This window comes from Anguilla rostrata, chromosome 16, assembly GCF_018555375.3.
Source record: "Anguilla rostrata isolate EN2019 chromosome 16, ASM1855537v3, whole genome shotgun sequence".
Lineage (NCBI taxonomy): Eukaryota > Metazoa > Chordata > Actinopteri > Anguilliformes > Anguillidae > Anguilla > Anguilla rostrata.
Genome location: NC_057948.1, coordinates 9,508,132 through 9,527,355, shown reverse-complemented (window position 1 = coordinate 9,527,355; position 19,224 = coordinate 9,508,132). Strand labels below are relative to the sequence as shown.

Below are 19,224 nucleotides of genomic sequence, written 5' to 3'. Positions count from 1 at the left end.
TTCAGTATACACTTTCAGAAAAAAGGGTTCTTTGGCTAATCTCCATAGGGTAACCTTCTTAGTTTCTATGGAATCCTCTATTATATGTGTGAAAAGTGTGAAAACTATCAAATTCACCATTTTGCCCAACAAAGAGCCCTTGAATTAAATAGGGCTCCTCTATGTGCATCCGTGTGTCATGAAGACCTACATATTGACTCTCAGTTTAGACTACACTTGCCATTCCTCTGTGATCTCTTTACTTTCCGATATCTGTTAAACACAGGAACATCACAACAATATGCGTAAAGACCCTCCCAAAAGCAAGGCATTCCCTGCCAGTTAAAGCGGCTTCTGGAATGTGGAAGGCTGCCTTTCACCAGATCGAGGTGAAGCAGCTTATGGATTTTATAACACCATATTACGGACACAGCATTTCTAGACTGCATGGCAGTTAAATCCCTGAATATCCCCGAATGTTTAATGCACAGCTGTTGTGAGCGCTCTGCAATAATGCTTCCAACTGATACTAATCTATTTAATTCAACAAAAATCACCGTACCACTGGATGAACCCCATAAATAAAGGATTTATTGAAGATGTGGCACAGTGGAGTGGCACCACTGGCTTGAGAAAATTGCTATTACAATTGTTTACACCTGACACCGTAGAATCAGATAGGTACGCAATCATAACATTGGTGCAAACCTGATGTAACTCAAAGTGGGAGTTGTTCATACTCTCACTTACAAGTGTGTGCGATAAGGCACCATCACTGGAATTCATCCTATCTCTTCATTTCAATGACCGAAGTATCGGCAGAAAAGCGGACGATGTTGCAAGTATAGTTAGTGCTCGCTAGCACTATACACCATCAGGAAATCAGCTCCTCCTTTCGTCCAGTACGCTTCAGATTTATTTTCCCAACGTGGATAATGAGCTCAGTACAATCAAAGGAATGTTACATGATAAAGCTGGCCGAGACACATAGACAGAAGCAGACTGTCACAGGGCGGGTGATACACCATGGGAGGGGTCACAGGCCGGGTGACACCCCTGGGAGGGACCGAACGGCTGGACGCAGGCGGATCCGCCAATTCCTGGTTTCCACCTGCATTTTATTTAGAGAGCTAGTTTTTAAATAAGCACAAATCTTCTCCTTTCCCCCTCATTTTGGAGAATTTTGCCATCCCATAATTTCAAATTCATACAGTAAAAATGCACAGAGTCCCTTGCATGAATACCTGGGAAGCTGCATTTCAGGAATGCGTTAGAGTTGGCTGAAAACAGTTTGAATTAATTATTTTCTAGAATTTTTTAAAGTGGCATGTATTTAATTGAATGGCCATTTTTGAAGGATTTTGCCATCCCACAATTTATTTGTCGTCCATAATTCCAAATTCCTACAGTAAAAACATCCATTACATGAATACCTAGGAAGGTGGTCTTCAAGAGTAGGCTATTGAAAGAAATTGATGGACTAAATGTAAGATGTCTGCCCATTCTATTTACAGCTCACTGGCCTCCAACTTTAGAAAGGCTAAGGGTCTTTGGTGTGAGTCAGCTTGTTTTGGTAACCTCTCTGTCCAGCTGAAGGGCCAGATCAACCGACTCGCCCAGACAGCCTTGAAAATCATCGGAATCAGGCAACACACTGTCTTTGAGAAGACTGATCAGACAGGCAGAGAAGATCATCTCAGATCCCACCCTTGTGCTGAACCCTGAATACCAGCTCCTTCCCTCAGACAGACGCTTCAGGATCCCCCAATGCAAACTGAACAGGTATAGGCACTCCTTTGTTCCCCTGTCTATTAAAGCTCTGAATAGCAGCCTAGGAGGTAAGGTTAGGAGCTAGGAGGTCCGCTGCGTTGTGCAATTTGTGTATTATGTATATAATGTATGTATGTGCTGTATGTATTGTAGCCTAGGTTCCTGTCTTAAATTTATGTATAATGGGCAATGTGCAATTGTGCTGTCCTATTGTGTGTTATTATGTATACTGTCTTTGTACAGCAAGTACTAGATGTGTCTAAAACAAATTTCCTTCCAGACAATAAAGTCTATCTTATCTTATCTTATCTTAAACTGGGACCTGTAGCTATGGGGGTTAGAGTCTGTGTGATCTGATTGCAGTGTCTACTCATGTGAAAGGAGTATGCAAAAGTGCAATATTTCATACTTCAGCAATACTGAATGTATAATAAAAATATATAATTTAACTTGTATTTATTTAACTAAGTATTTATTTTACAAAGGAAGACAATATAATCTGATTCCACATACTTAGGCATACGAACGTTCACCTGAAGTGATCTTTGCGTGCTTAACTAGAAAGTAATCACCGATCCATCTAAGTCATTTTGAGAATGAGGAAAAAAGAGTTATTGTATTTTGACATTCATTCAGTTATTTGAAGTTGTGTGGACTAAGTCTATTATCTTCCTGTATGACATTGATTGACATTCATTTGTTTTGTATTCTGGGTCAAGCCTTGTGCTCTTTCACATAAACACACACTGACTGGATGAAAGGCTTTTAGAACATTTGGCAGCTTACCTGGGTTAAATGGTGACTCCCTTTCTCGTAAAAGACTGCAGTTATTTGAAAGCAAATATGATATGTCCTACACTACAGTCACATGGGCAACATCACAGAAGGCACCTAGGTTAGATCAGAGCATATGCCTCATAAATATATATCTCATGAAAGATATAGTTGACATTTCAGCTGTTTCTAGGTGAGTTGTGCACAGTCTCTTATAAAACATGACTTTGACATGAATTTGTCTTGGCTTGCAATTTTTTGGGCTTCTTTTAAAAAATATGCCCGTTTATTTTGAAGTGTTATTTTTGTTTTCTGCTTCTTTTTGGCTTGTTTTTGACAATAGACACTTATTTGTCTTGCGACATCTAGCTAAACTGGCTGTGTGCCACATCATTCATTCATGCACAAGAAAGCTAACAGAATGTCAAGAGATCATAATGAATTGTTCTGAGACATTTGGGTGTGTCAAAATCAACTGTTTGGTATATTGTTAAGGTGACCTGATATGGACATGTACACCCTAAAATTAAAGCTGACAGTCTGCACTTTAACCTTGTATTTGTTGTGTCTCTTCAAATCTAATCTGCCAGAGTGCAGCACAAAGCCAACAAGAAAATGTGTCATTGTCCAAATACTTATGGACTATGCAGTATGTTCACTGTCATTTCCACTGTATGTACACTCGCATTTGGTGTACTTTATCAAAACATTTGAGAAGACAGAAAGTAATAGCCAATTTCTACAAAGCAATGAAAAGTCAAACACGCGTTATGTATGACATCGAGTTTTTTTTCCCATGCTGGCAGTAAGTTGAAGAAAAGGGAACCAAAGAAAGTATAACTTATTCCCTCTTTGTATGCATTAATGTCCAGTGAAAGGCTGTGCTCAGTGCCACAATAACTCTTTGGCTGAACCATGATGGTGTTACAAGAAATATTTGGTTTCCCGTTTCCAAAACAAACGTGTCTTTTTACATTCTTTTTACATTCTTAGATGACATGGAGTTGCTTTCGCACCACAAAGAACGAAACTCATAAGCAGTGAAGCACAAAACAAGGAAATGTTCAACGTTCCATAAATTAATAAAAACATGTGATGGCTTTGGCCTCCTTGAAGGCCGACACCTGTCTTTGTTTCTGCTTCTCATCACATGATCATGGGGAAGCCTCGTCTTCCCTGCAGCTGGATCAGTAGCACTGGACCCTCTGCTGTCTCAAACAAGCTCACATGTAAGAATTAACAATGCTTGACACTGGGATGGCAGGTGTGCCATCGGGCAGGTTATACCATGGCAGGGCATGTCTAATACCAAATGTTTTGGAAAAGTCATGAAGGGGAAGCCATACACTATGGATTTTGTGACGGCAGGTTTATTGATTTTCTTAAAGTGAACGGTCAAATTTTCTGCTGTGGCATTTATACTGTTAACTACTTTTTAGCTAGGCTACTATAGCTACCTTGTAAATGCCACATTTCTAACTTAATGTTAGCTAGGCCGACAGATTCTCAACCGACATACAAATAATTATTAGGTCTGTTCTGTATACAATACCCCATTAAATACACTTCCATTTAAAAATAAAAGATGACTATGCCTATGTGTTTCTTTCAGCTAGAATGTATGTGTGTTTGCCTGTACAGTATATATGTGTATGCATGTCTCTCTTATACATTAATATGCATTATTATTATCATTTACTCATATTACAAACACAGTACAAAAAGAAATGACATCTGAACAAAAAACATTCCACGTTACTAATGCATACAAAGCACTGTCATTACTTCAACCTTGCAAAATCTAGACGTGCCATTAAAAGTATTGACATCAAAATGAGGTCACGTTACAACAACAATGTCTTAGTTTGCACAGTGGTTTTTTTCATCTCATCTCAGGAGAATGTGGTCATTCAATCTTTATGTGTCACATCAAAGTATCAAATAACAAACTCATGTCCATCAAATTGCCTTATGGAAGAGAACATCATTTAAAAGAATGTTTTAAACAATGAAAACTTACACTCCAGAAATGATATGTTTATAATAGGTTGTCAAGGTAACTGTACACGTACACGTTCTTGTATATTTGCTAAATAAAATAAATACCGATTGTGAAACAGAGACTGTACATAGATAAATAGATACAATACTTCCTTATCCCCATGGGGACTTTTTTCTAGCAGCATATAATATTCACATTTATAGACATTTACACAGAGAAACATACATTTACACTACGGAAAGGGGGAGATGATATGAATGCCTATTAAATAAATATTGACTCTCATTTACCTATCCAGACAGATACTTGCCCCATTAATGTACTATATGTTTGTGGGTCAGAAAAAGTTTAGGCAAAAAAGTACAATGGTGTAATTTATTTTACAATGTAAAATAGCAAAAAATCTTATTTGTGAACACAATTTTCTAAACATAATAATAATAATAATAATAATACTTTTTATTCATCATGTCCTGTTCATACTCCCAAAGCACTAGATGCAGGCAATTCAAACATATAGTGTAGTCATTTTAAAATATTTTAGTTGTAACACAGTTGAATTGCACATTATTTCCACTATAAATGATTGGTATTTCACACTTAAACTTTGAATGACCACATTGTCTCCAGATAGGGCTGTAGTCGAGACCGCCTTGGTCGAGTCCAAGTCCAGATCGAGTCACCGGTGAATCGAGTCCGATTCAAGACCAAGATCGGGAGATCGAGACCGAGGGGGGGCGGAGACCGAGTCGAGACCAAGCCCGCAAAACTACGAGTCCAATTCGAGACCAATACCATAGCAGTGTGTTATCCAAGGCTACCATTGTATTTATTGCCTAAAATAGAAAAGGGAGGTTTCTAAAGACATTTCAACAAAAATAGCATGTTTTGAGGACAATATTAATTGTAGGCAGCTTGTTTATGTTCATAACATACAGTAGTTGCACCTTTACATGGATTCATCTATTTCATATGCTGCTCTCAGCATTGCTTGAATGAAAATATTCTTAAATGGCATGACACATTTCAATTTAATCATATTATTGAAATAATCTAATGTCACACTAAAGCTGCATAGGATAACTCAGCACTTTGGCGGTCTCTCTGGTTGTGATTAAAATATAAATTTAAAAAACTGTGTACTAGCCAGTACACTGACATTCTGAAATGACAAATCCACAGGATCTCCTGCCACACATATGATTTTATTGGGTCTTGCTAAGGCCAATTCCAAAATGAATATCGGGGTTTCTCAAGTGTTATACACTTTGTTGTACGTCGCTCTGGATAAGAGCGTCTGCCAAATGCCTGTAATGTAATGTAATGTAATGTGTATGAATAAATGTGAAAAAATCGGCATGTGGTAAACGTTCTCTCTCTCAGTCAAGTTACCTATTGGCTGGCATGTGCCACCTTGTGTATTCAGGAAGATTATAACTTAAACATCTTCCTGAAACCACAAGGTGGCAAACACCAGCCAACAGGTATTTCACTGTAAATCAACTGTTTTTACTCAAGAAACTCACTGTTGAATCATTTTCAAGTGGTAATTACAAACTTTCTGTCAGTACAGTGGTCTAAAGTAGGGGTCCAGAAACATATCCAAAATCTCTCCAAAACTGAGTATAATGCTTGTTGTCCATCGCAAAGCATATAAATGAGCCCCTTATTAAGGTTTAAGATGAAACATTGATATCAGATTTAAAAATAATGCACAAATATTGTCACACAATGCTGTACAGTACCTAAATGTGTAATAATGAACTCTTGTGTGTATTTATATACTCTGTACTCTCGTATGTTTTCTTGTATGGGGATAGGACGATATGAAAACAATTTTCAATCGTCCACCACGTTTTTGGCAATGTTCCAATACTCTCATCATCAGTGGTGCATGCATCACAAAAACTATTACACTACTAACTAAAGCTTACATGATTACAGTGTAAAATATACACATTATATAATACCACTAACCTATTTAAAAATTCAAAAATAACACATATAACCGAAATATTTTGAGCAGTAATACTTACATAGCAATGATTAAATTTTATCTGTGTTCAGTAGATGTAGACAGAGACAGTAAATCAATGATACAGTTCAATCCGATTCTGTTTTGCTCCAGAAAACGATGTCCGATAGGTCTATCAACAAACATATGGCTTAGCTATGCCCAGAAGTCCTCAGTAATAATAGTGTTTTCCAAGAAATTATGAAAAATCGTTGACAACGTTTCGTTAGGTGCAGCGTATTTTACTGCTACCAGAGTGAATGCGTAAGTGAATGCGATAAGAAAATTTTCGGTTACGCTGACCTATAAAACGCTATTCCAAAAGCAAGATTTGACATGTTATACATCGTTAGAAAGCTTATATTCTCACCTACTGAATAAATTAATTTTCAATCAAGCCAGACTGTATTAAAAAGGGCGACAACGCCGTAAACGATACGTGTAGTATTACGCACAGCTATTTTGGAAGGTACCCAGGCATCACAAATGCGCGTATACTTCACAAATAGATTGTCCAGGACAATATATGACCACTAAGCCTCAAAAGGGACATCTCTACGTGTAAAACCAATGGTTGTGTATTTATTCAATATTTAGTCCCAGATATTGACTGTAGAATGACATGGTATCATTTTTTTAAACTTTGTCTCGTTTATTTCTTTATAACAGCGAGCAGCGTTTTCACTGCTGTATTGGCATATCTTAGGGCTATTGCCGGGTTTATCTTGTTGCTAGGACGGAATACGATTTTTGAGTGGTGAAAGAATCTTTTTATGAATGCCCAGATAGACAATATTGTCCATTTTGTCATGGGTAGCGGGTGTAGTTGCAGATGAGACTGCAGGGAGGGGGTACATGTTAAATGAACGACAAGAGCGACAATGGTGGCGCTGCGAAACTCCGTATTCGGCATAGTTGTGTATCGTCTACTAATGTAATTAAAACAAAGCGTTTCTGTTTTTAACTCATACTTTGGTTGCAGTAGCACTGAATGTCTGAGTTCACTGGAGCAAGTTAAGTTTTGTTTTCACGGAAATGAGGTGTCAAAATTTTTCTACACACACACACCAACTGGAACGAAACCTTAAACTGTATTGTGCACAGGAAACTGATCATGTACTGAAAAGTTCTGCAAAAACTTAATTTGTTAAAATAAATCAAATTTAAATATGATTATTTTTTGTTGTATATTTTTTAAAATCATGTCCAAGGTTTACATACTTCATTTTGCAAGCAGAATATATGGAAAGCAATGAACTCTGAAGTGAACAATGCATTCCTGGGAGTCAACACACTTGTGAATGGAAAGCGAAAGAATTAAACAAATTTGCACCATCCTTAATGAATTGTTTATTTCTCTAACTAAAGCTTTCCTCATTCCTGTCTTTTGCATTGTTCAATTTACCGTAAGTCATCCAACTGGTTTGTTTCTGTGAGTATAAAAATGATGGTGACCACAGCTGTGCTATATTGATTCGGCACAAAGTGTCTGATGAGATTAGAGCATCATGTCTGCCTGCACACTCCTGCTGCTCCTGGTCTCCTGTTCTGGAGCCCTGGCCTCCCACTTCTACGGAGGGACCCTGACCTTCACCCCGAAAGGAAGGAACCCCGATGGATCGTTCAGGGTGAGCAAGGCGCTTTAGCTGTGCGATTTAGCTCTGCATAAATAACAGGACCCCTCATAAAATGTCTGTGTAAAATGTCTGGCAAGTCACAATCAAATTACAAAGTACTGTAAGGCAGTGTTCTGAGTAGCTACGTCTGTGGTGCTTTGTTACATGTATAAAAATATATTTGTAATAAAAGGAGAGCAAAATAAAATTTCTGTTCTAAGCCACAATTGAGATTTGTTCAAGGTCCCACTTTCCGTGATGGGTCATTTGCTTTGCAGACAGATGGAATAAATTAGGTTAAAAAACTAAACCATCATACTTTACCATCATAAAAAGAATGTATTCACAAGTCATCATCATGTGTAAAATAACAAATACATAAATTTCAGGAATAATACATTCAAGTGTACTATTTTCTGAAAGAAAAATGCAGTTCACTTCAATGTTTTTATATGTAAATATCACTATATCCATAATCAATTAACAAAAATTATTTTATTATAAACATAATTCTTCTTGGTGAAAGGGAGAAATATGAACTGACACATTTTGAATTCAAGCTCCTTCATAGAGAGTTTGTCTCTGAAGGATGTCCATTTTTATTTTTCCACTGATTCAATAAATAATCCCAAGAGCAGTGCTGTCCTTAAGTCTCATAACTATACGCTCATATCCATGGCCACCTTCTTTGTATATTGTAATTATTGAATTTTCCTGAATTATTCTGAAAAATGATTTTGTTGTAATTGCAGGTGGACATCCGCTACAAGCAGACTTACGAGTCCTGCTATCTGTGGAATGAGTGGTACTGTCAAGGTGGGGACTGTGGGTACGATAGCAGATTTGAGGTTGCAGAAGTGGACAGCGGTACTAGTGGAGTCAGTTATTATGGAGGCAGGTGGTGTACATCCGAAGCATTAATGACAAGAAATATTCAAAGCAACCAGCCTTTTGAAATGGGGTAAGTCATTCAGGACCAGGGGTATAAAGACTAATTTAATTCATTAGAATATTTGGGGTTTTAAATTTGTGTTCTGTTCCTATTATAGGAAAACAGGGTGTTGTTGGATTTACAATTCGTTAAGCTATGGTGCACCATGGGCTCTCCTGACACATGTGGACCTTGGGATCAGGTCTGACACTCGGGAACCCAACCGATCTCCAGTGACAGCAGTTCTGCCTTTCATCCGGTAATGTCATTGCTTCTCACAAACTGTGACCTGTTACATCTTTGGGTTTAAAAAGATGGCTGGCTCCAACTGTTTCAGATTGATGAAAAATTTGTCAGGTTATTTATCTAACTTTTCTAACAATCTGCTGACTTTACAATGGCTTTGTCAGGTGTAGGTCATTTGGGGTATTGTAGTCTAAAGCAACAAGTCAAGTATCTCCAAAGCAGCTTGTACAGCGAAGTTACGCCTCTGAAAGTTTCTCATATTTACCTGCAAAGTATATGATATGACTTAAGTAAATCTACTGGGCAGTTCAATGACCACATCATCAGATTACTCTCAAACTTATAGCCAGGGAAATACATATGAAGATTGCATTCTGTGAAAATGGTGCACAAGATACAAATTTCACCCATTAGGGTCAGTTGGAAAATGACATATAGGCTACATTTTTGCAAGCCTTAAACCACCCACTGATGTGGGAAACTGCATAATTGTCTCTGGTGATACTTTCTGATTTATACATTTTGCATTCCATGGCAACAGATTGATATTCCTTCACCATGCACCATATAATACAAAAAATGAGCACTAAAACCACAAACATTAGACATGCTATATTTACACTATGTTGGATTTTTGCCATTAGGTATAAATAGCCTTGAAGATATTCTAATGATGATACTTTCTTAATTTATAGGATACCTCAGAACTGTCCAAGGAGACTTAAACTGCTGGCTCATGACCCCGATAAGGACCAAGTCAGATGCAGATATGGAACAGCTAATTCCAATGAGTGCTATTACTGCCACCACCACACAGGATTCTACCTGGATGAAGTAAGAATCTGAAAGACCTACAAAACAACAGCGGTGATATAATATGATGTCTGTGATGTCATCTTACTCAGAGAAAAGAGAGAGGAGCTCTACTAATCATGGAATACGTTGGTGACAACCAACAGACCAATCGGCGGATACTTTCTGGCTCTGCTTCCAGGATGCCAGTGGGAGTGACCTGAAAGCAGGCAGAAAGTATCCACCAATCACTGTTGGCGCTGTTCCCAACTTATTCTGTGATTTGAGGATCTCTTCTCTGTTTTCTATGAGTACGGTGACATCACAGTCATCTAATCCCTGTATTATCCCTGAAAAATGCAGAGACATAATGAATAGCTCCAAAACCATTAATATTTGCGTAGCGATGTATTCTAAGTACAGACTTTTATTTGAGCTCATACAATTGTATTAATCCATTGTAATACACATGGACAATTACAGAGGCTTGAGATTCACTGGACACGACAGTATTCTTATCTGAGAGTACCAGACTTTCCTGATTCATTACGTTTTTCTAAAGGGAAGCTGAGATCATAAAATTTAAAAATGCTGCTTATTAACTTGACGTTATGTGATGAAAAAAGAAATACTTACTTCACTCCTTCCCTATGTAATTACAGAAAATGATATGGTAACCAAGCATGGTCTTTAAAATGAGAAGGCTGTAGGACACTCAGCAGTGCTTAGCAATTCCCCTCACACCACCTGTTTACAATACAGCTAATTTCTTTTTCTTCAGAATTCCTGCACCCTGACTTACCAGTACAACTCTATCCAAAATGCTCACGCCTTTGAGATTGTCCTGGAGGATTTCCCCAGACAACAAATCACTCTGTCTTACACCGATGGCACATTGTCCAGGAGGTCTCCACTAGTGACAAGACACAAGCGGTGGTACTATGGCCCTATGCCTACACAATTCCCTACGACTACAGCAGTCCCTACGACACAGTCGTGGTGGAACCGGCTTATCAGCACGCCCGCACCGTACTGGGGAAGCCAACTCTACAGTACACCTTCCCCCTGGTGGTGGAACCAACCCAACACTTCACCTGCACCTTACTGGTGGAACCAGCCTGGCACTACAGCCACAACCTCCACAACTTCAACAACAGCACAGTGGCAGCAGCCCACTACAACCACCCCTTTTCCCACAACACCTTTGCATGCTCCCTCTACGAACCCACTGAGCAAAATCCCACTGCATTTTGCAATCCAAGGTAAATTTAATCTAAAATTATAGATATACCAAAACTGATATTACAAGAAAACTCAAAGACCTACACACTCCTATCCAAAGCCTTCAGCTGATGTTCCTTCTCCCATTCTTCTACCACTTTCAGTTGACCCAGCTGTGCATTCCTGTACCGAGGGAGAACTTCTGCCCCAGTTTCTGCCCCCGACTCCAAGAAATGGAGAATTTCGCAATGCTTCTGTCAATCAGGAACTGGAAATTAGGCTCAAAGCTACAGCAACACAATCATGGTAAGACAGCACTTCTGTTAGAAACACATTAGAAACACATTTTTATTCCTATCCATTTGGTTTTATGGAGTAAGGGGGTGAAGCAGAAGTTCCGTTAAACCGCATTTCCAGGTATACTGCTACATGCTATGCTAGCTTATCTCATCGTAGATGGCAACAACGACAACTTCATGTAAGCAAATGAAGCATTGAGTTGTTCTGCAACCACAAAATTACACGGCTCCACGTCATCAGCAAACAATCGATATGCAGATTTTCAGTGCACCAAATGCAGCAACGAGGATGATGTCATCCATCCTCAACTGGACAGATTACTTCAGACTGCCTTACCAGTAGCATGAGAATGATCCGATTGAGGAAATTGTGTAGATATGGAAAGGGAAGCATTATGGGAGACAGAGTTTCAGGCTATCTTGATTATCTAAAAACACAAAACGGGCCATTTTTAATCATTGAAATCTCCTCATATTGAGTATATAGTAATATATTTAAACCCTGAAACACATACTTTGAACCCAGACTCAAACGTTATTATCATCAGTATCATTTGGGAACAGACCTGGGTCAAGTACATATTTAAAGCATTATAATTGCTTTAAAATTATTATTTTTTTATTATTTGAAATACAACAATTACAAATTTAAGGAGCATTTGCATGTATTTGCAATTATTTTCAAATATGATTAACATATTTTTACAAGTCTCTAAATACTATTTGAAAAAGCATTTGGTTTCCCAGGAAAGTGTTCATTTAAAGGAACATATTTTTTTAAATACTATTTCGAAAAGTATTTGGTTTTCCATTAAAATAAATAAAATAAATCAAATGCAATATGCAATATTTAATGTGTAAATGTATTTGAAAATACTTCAAATATTTATTTAACTATGTTTTCAAATATAAATACAACCACATATTTGTTTTTGACCCAGGTCTGTTTGGGAACCAAATGTGTGAAAACAGAAACAAACAAGGGCAAAAATACATAGATATTTGAAATGATTGTATTGTTTAGATATTTTAACTCATTAGAAACAATTATTGAGCAGCAGATATATTTAATATATATATATATATATTTAATCTTTTTAAAAAATGCATGATAACTGAAAATATGCATACCAATTTCTGATATTGATCAGAATGTGCCTTGTTTCAGGGTAAATAACTTCATTATCAGTGGACCTCTGAACATCACAAAGTACAACACTATCAGTGGAGCAGATGGAGAATCTCTAATAAGATGGACACCAACTGAAAATGACCTTGGTGATCATGTTCCCATTTGCTTCATTGCAGAGAGTCAATCTGGGTGAGTTTAAAAATGATAAAGTCGTTGATCGAGTTATTCTGAAAGCTCTTTGAAACTGTTGCTGTTGTTGATTCTTGCGTGCTGATGAATGAATAAACATAAAATCCAGTCTTAGTCTAATTGAATTATAATGAACTAATCAGAACTTCTAAAATCTATTTTCTGAATATAATTAATATAAAATCTTATGTATAATAATTTTACATTTGTCTTTGCTCTGTATCTGACTCATGATCATGTCCAACCATTCAGGTCCAGTATTTTCCATTCTGAAATGAGATGCATCATTGTCACCGTTGGACACACATATGGTTCGTATTTCACTATATGCACATTAGTTTTTAGCTGCGACCGCAGCTCTATAGCTCTGTTTGTCGGTCGGTCGGTAGGTCCACAAAAAGTGTCCCACCCCGTAGTGGCCACAGTTTTCGCCCCAGGAGGCTGAAATTTGGCATGGACGTTGGTCACGACAGAAGGTAGAGCCGAGTAACTTTCAAGGCCAATTGACCAAGAGGGGGCGTGGCGACGGGCGGGGCTTATCACAAAAAGGCGCATAACTCCCGAATGGATTCACAGATTTGCACAAGATTTTGTGGAAAGGTTGGTCATGAGCCAAAGAAGAGGTCACATGTGTGCATGGATGCATGCACGCATGGATGCATGCGCGTGTGCGGTCGCAGCTATTGCGGACTCGCGCTTGTTCTCTTGTCCCCCTGCTGAAATACAGACCTCTAAACATCTACTTAACTCCGTAGAGGCCATGCAATCAATGTATTTTTTGGTCTCATTATCTCGAGATCGCAACTTATTTGTCTTGTGGGCTCAATATAAACAAGCTTGTTTTCTCGTGATCAAAACTTTTTTTTATCTGTGATCTCGACATAACTAAAGTTGTAAATAAAATGCGTTCCTTCTTCATAGGACAACATGCTATCGTCCAGTGCGTCACACATAATCACTGTAGGCCTACACTTTCTTCTGCTTTATTAGTACATGCTTTATGTTGGTAATGTGTTTTATATGCCACGTGTAGCCGAAGACAAATCTCCACATTAGTGGATAATAAAGTTTCTCTATCCATTTTGTCCAGAAGTCAAATCGACTTCACCACTTGTCTGAAATGTGCACAGTGTAAGACAGTAATGACAACAGATTGCTCATTTGGTGGGAATTTTATAGTTAACTGTAAATCAGATCTGGGCTAACTATGCACTGCAAATATTTCTTTAAACACTTCAACATTAGATGTTCATGACAGAGCATGCTTGGTACAGTGAAATAGGTCTGATTGCAAAAGTACAAATCCCATCAAGCCTTAAAGTAGACCAATTTGAAACAAACTCAATAGTATCTGAGACAGGTCTGCTGTAAAAGTAATACCATCTTAGATTCATAAAGTAATGCTGTGCTATCCCCAGTTCGTCGCGCACAATCACTGTGCATTCAGATTGCAGAGGTTATCTAGTGATCACAAGAAAAATACTTCTGTTATGTCCAGACCACGAGATGAATAAGTCGTGATCACGAGAAAACAACTTTCATTATGTAAAGATCACAAGATAATAATCAGTGATATCGAGATAACAAGACCAAAAAATACTGGATAGCCTCTACAGACTTCCGTAGCAAAACGAATCACAGTTAACTGCTTTTCACTGCTTAGGAAAATCACAGATGCAAATTTTACATTCCATGGACTTAAAGTTAAACGTTAGATGCTTTATTTAGGCTGACCATATTTCGGTTTTCAAAAAAGAGAACAAGGGTGGGTGGGCATTATTAACGTAATATTAGGCTATTCGTTTATTATTATATTGTTTATGGAACCACAACCTAACCGGACATGTTTAGGAATTTAGAAATCCCACAGACATGGATATTTTATATACCAAATAAAGGATGAGCCCTGGTAAAAGAGGACAGATGGTCACCCATGCCCAATTCCTGACTGGAGGTAGCATTTAGGAAGCTGGTTACCTGTGAAAGCATTGGGGTGAATGAAATCGCTGTCATGCATGCAAGGATGTGCATGTGGAGCTTTGTGTGAAACTGACCTGGTAGATTCAACTGACAGCAATATACACAACTTAAAAACTGTGGCAAAAGTATGATATATGGAACAAAGCTGTAATACTACACCACAGCATCACTTCTTCAAACCAGCGGCAGTAACTGGTTTCAATCTCTGCAACAGAGGTATCATCTCACGCCTGTTTGAAAACTTTTCCATTTTAAAACTTCAGCTTAAGCACTAGTGGTCCCAAATCATTGGTTTGTCTTCTACCTTTAGCCACTTTCTATTCCGATACTTTCCAAAACTCCTTAAACTCATGTCCTGTCAAACATAAATGTCCTACTCTTACTTTTTATTTTTTTTAAGCAATCATAGAACTTTCAATGTAAGCTTCACCAATGATTTCTTCCCTGAAATTCTTCAATAGGCAAAGCCAATGTGATTTGTAACGAGAACACAATGACAGTGGAAGTGGAGAAGGCCTCAATAATTGGACTTCATGAAGATCACCTGCGTCTCAATGATGCCTCCTGCACCCCCACCTCCAACAGCACCCATGTGATCGCTGCCATGTCCCTCAGCTCCTGTGGGACAATACTGGAGGTCAGTCCTTTTGATCCACTCAAATAATACGTTAAACAAAAGCCCTGATCTTTCTGCAGAGAAATATTTTTTATTTGTTTCTCCAATTGTCATTGTAGGAGGACGCGGACAACCTGATCTTCAAAAATGAAATTACGTCATATGACAAACTTGGTGACGTCATTACCAGGAAACACCAGGTGGAGATCGGGTTCTCGTGCTCGTACCCCAAGAAGGGCAATGTGTCTCTGGAATTCCGGGCGCACAAGATTCCTTTCGTGTTCACGGAAAAAGGGTTCGGAAAGTTCACCTACCAGTTTGAGTTCTTCCACAGTGACCTGTTCGACCGCATGGTGGACCCCAGTACCTACCCAGTAGAGGTGCCCCTGAGAGAGATGCTCTACATGGAAATCAAAGCCACTTCCTCTATTGCCAACACTGAACTCTTTGTGGAGTCCTGCAGAGCAACCCCTGTTGATGACCCCAACTATCACATTTTCTATGACATATTTGAAAATGGGTAAGACAACTGGTATAAGGATAGCAAAAGTCTTGTGGTGTGTTTATCGTGGTGTTAAAGGGGTAGAATATCAATAGGCCCATGAGTATAACCATGCTTTGACTGGAACACGAAAAATCAATAAGGCCTGTTGAATGAGGAATGGCAAAATTTATCTAAAATTGTGGAATAGGGAAGATGAACATTAAAGTCTGGATGGTAAAAAAGAAAATGCTTTTAGGGTTATTTCAGCTCAGAAAAGACCTGTGAATTTGGCTGTTTTATTTTCCCAGCTGCACGATAGATGAGACAGTGGTGGTCTATCCAAGTAACCCTTCAGAGTTCAAATTTGGAATCGAGGCTTTCACATTCATTGGAGAACATGAGGAGGTAACCAGTGACAGATATTCGGTCCGGCCTTATTTTGTGCAATTCTGCCTGGTCTGTGAATTCAGAGCTCTCTTATCCCTCTGATGAATTTTAGGTCTTCATAAGCTGCTCAGTCATCCTGTGTGTGGGAGGGAACCCCTTCAGCAGATGTTCTCAGGGCTGCATCAATGCCACAGCCGCCCCTGTTGTACATCACCACCACAGGAGGGCTGTTGCCACAGAGACGGTCAGACACTACATCTCCCAGGGGCCTTTGCGTCTAAAGAAGAGCACAGACATCACAGGTACTCCAGCCCTGGTCTTGTTTGAAAGTGTTGTGCTGTGCAAAATCTTGTGCAGGTTTAACATTTACTCCAATATATATGACATATATAACGTACAACATATATCCTCAAGCCTGACCCATACAAGCCATGTGATGTAGACACATATGACACCTACCATTGCAGTATATGGTATTCTTTAGCTTCTCTAAGTAAAGGTAGATTTCAGAGTAATTCCCAAAATTGAATGTTAAAACTTGTATTTTTAACTTTCTTTACAGTTTCCAACATGAGCTTGAGCTTGAACATGAACCTGGTTTTCATCGCTGCTGTTCTTCTGGTCACGGTTGGAATTGTGTGTGGAGCAGTGATTTATACAGCAAAGAGGTCAAAGGTCAAATACCAACCACTTCCATCCACTGACTTCTGAGACACTGTTTGCATACTCATTAAAGAGTGAACACTTTCTAGACAATCACATTAAGACAATATTTCCCTTTTAATAATGAAAGATGAATTGACTTTTCAGGCTCTGAATCTGTATAATCTCTTCTTTGGTGTAATGAATTTCAGAAAATACTGATTATTGCGAGCTTGTATTTGTTAATTACAGTGTTTAAATAACCTTACCGTTACTGCTTAGCTATCAATGAAATTAAAATCTCATTAAAATTAATTCACATTGTTACATCATAAGACATTGACTATAATTGTACTTTTTCAAATGCTGCAAGATGTAATTTTGTTCTAATGCCTCTGAATTCATTGTAAACATTTGATATAAACTTTCTCCAAATAATAGCACTGTGTCATTGATTTCTAAACGCTTTTATTTTACATCACATGATGCCTATATTTTGCTGATAATTATCTCAATTTGTCCAAAGTTTATCAGGTTTCAATTTGTGAATGAAATGGAAAAATGCTTCTTCAGTCTGTGCTGTTCCTCTGTCTTTGGCACTTTGCCTCCAGAATAGAGACTATCAGCACAAAGAAACAGTAGTTTGAGCATTTGTGGCATGATGACCACATCATCATCTGGCTAGCAGTCACGAAAATTCACACAAGAAACTAATTGCCACAGGAGCCCAATGTGTCCTACTTCTACACCAAGTGCATAGAAGCCTGGAAAAGCACTTGATTTTACTATCAACTTATTTTGCATGCCAGCCAGATTAACAAAGTAAACAAATTTTCACAAATGGCTCTCGATGAAACACTAATTTACTGTTACGTTCGAGGACCACAGTGGAAATATGTTGTAGCTCGTGGTGTTATCCTCAGTACTTTTTAATGTATGCACCAGTGGTTGCATACACTGGGGTGGTTATGCATTCATTTGTCAAAATAAGCAAACACGTAAACTTAAAATAATGCAAAGATGGAGAGTTTCAGTTCTCCTCAGAGTTCATGCAGGTTTGTCTCAGGAAGGGAAAACAGGACGATATCGATTGTGAAACAGAGACTGTACATAGATAAATGGGTAAAATACTTCCTTATCCCCATGAGGACATTTTTCTCGCAGCATATAATATTCACATTTACAGACAGTTACACAGAGAAACATACATTTACACTACGGAAAGGGGGAGATGATATTTATGCCTATTAAATAAATATTGAAACGTATCAACCTATCCAGACAGGCACTTGCTGTCATGGTCCTGTTTTCCTGTCTGTGTTTCCCTTGTTGGGCCGCCAGATGGCGGCACTTCTGTTTTGTGTCCTGCTCCCCCCCTGTTAATTGTATGATTGTTTCATTGTCTCGTTATCCCATCATTGTTCCCACCTGTGTCTTATCCCCTCCTTCTGGTTTGATTGCTTTTTGAGTTCACCTGTGTCTTGTTACCCCTGTCTATTTAAGTTCTCTGTTCCCTTGACTTGGGTGCTGGTTCCTTGTGTTTGTTTCCTGACTTTCATGTACCTGCCTTCTTGTGTTTGTTCCTGAATTCTGTTTGAAAACCGTATGTACCTGCCTGTATTTTGTTCCTGATTTGTGTTTTGTTTGACCTTCCCTTGTGCTCTGCCTTCCCGTGTTCTGCCCTGCTTGTGTTTGTTACCGATGTATGTTCAGACCATTTATACCTGCCTGCGTTCTTTTACCTGTTTGTGTTTGTTCCCGATATCTGTTGGTTTCAACCGTATGTACCTGCCTGTGTTTGTTCCCGACTTGCGTTTGGTCAGACCCTTTGTACCTGCCTGCGTTTTTTACCTGTTTGTGTTTGTTCTTGAAGTGTTTGTTTGTAATGCCCTTGTGCTCTGCCTGCCTGTGTTCTGCCCTGACCGTGTTCCGCCCTGCCCGTGTTTGTGAGTTCCTCTTGTTTTCGGTTTCATTTGACATTTTTTGAGTTTGTGTTTTTGCCCTTTGTGGCCTTCTGTTCCCTACTTGTTTGCCTGTCGTGTTAGTAAAGTCTTTGTTAATTTTCTCTTGAGTTGTTTTTTTTTTTTTTTTTCCCCGCTGCATTTGGGTCCCCTCTACCCGTACCGTGACACTTGCACCATTAATGTACC

The 19,224-nt window shown here is 38.6% G+C and overlaps 1 protein-coding gene across 1 annotated transcript; it reads left to right on the top strand.

Moving 5' to 3' along the window:
* Nucleotides 1-8,004: 8,004 nt before the first annotated feature.
* LOC135242090 (uncharacterized) lies at nt 8,005-17,514 on the top strand. Its single transcript, XM_064313002.1, has 13 exons — nt 8,005-8,167; nt 8,908-9,116; nt 9,205-9,345; nt 10,028-10,166; nt 10,906-11,386; nt 11,510-11,651; nt 12,813-12,965; nt 13,218-13,276; nt 15,407-15,582; nt 15,681-16,081; nt 16,354-16,450; nt 16,545-16,734; nt 16,995-17,514. The coding sequence occupies exons 1-13, from the start codon at nt 8,048-8,050 to the stop codon at nt 17,141-17,143; spliced, it is 2,457 nt and encodes an 818-aa protein (XP_064169072.1). The 5' UTR covers nt 8,005-8,047; the 3' UTR covers nt 17,144-17,514.
* Nucleotides 17,515-19,224: the final 1,710 nt, after the last annotated feature.

Excerpts from the sequence above, each read along its gene's own strand:
- LOC135242090 (XM_064313002.1), top strand. The coding sequence starts at position 8,048 with ATGTCTGCCTGCACACTCCTGCTGCTCCTGGTCTCCTGTTCTGGAGCC. Across the intron at positions 13,277-15,406 it reads CACCGTTGGACACACATATG|GCAAAGCCAATGTGATTTGT; the intron begins GTTCGTATTTCA and ends ATTCTTCAATAG. Across the intron at positions 15,583-15,680 it reads CCTGTGGGACAATACTGGAG|GAGGACGCGGACAACCTGAT; the intron begins GTCAGTCCTTTT and ends TTGTCATTGTAG.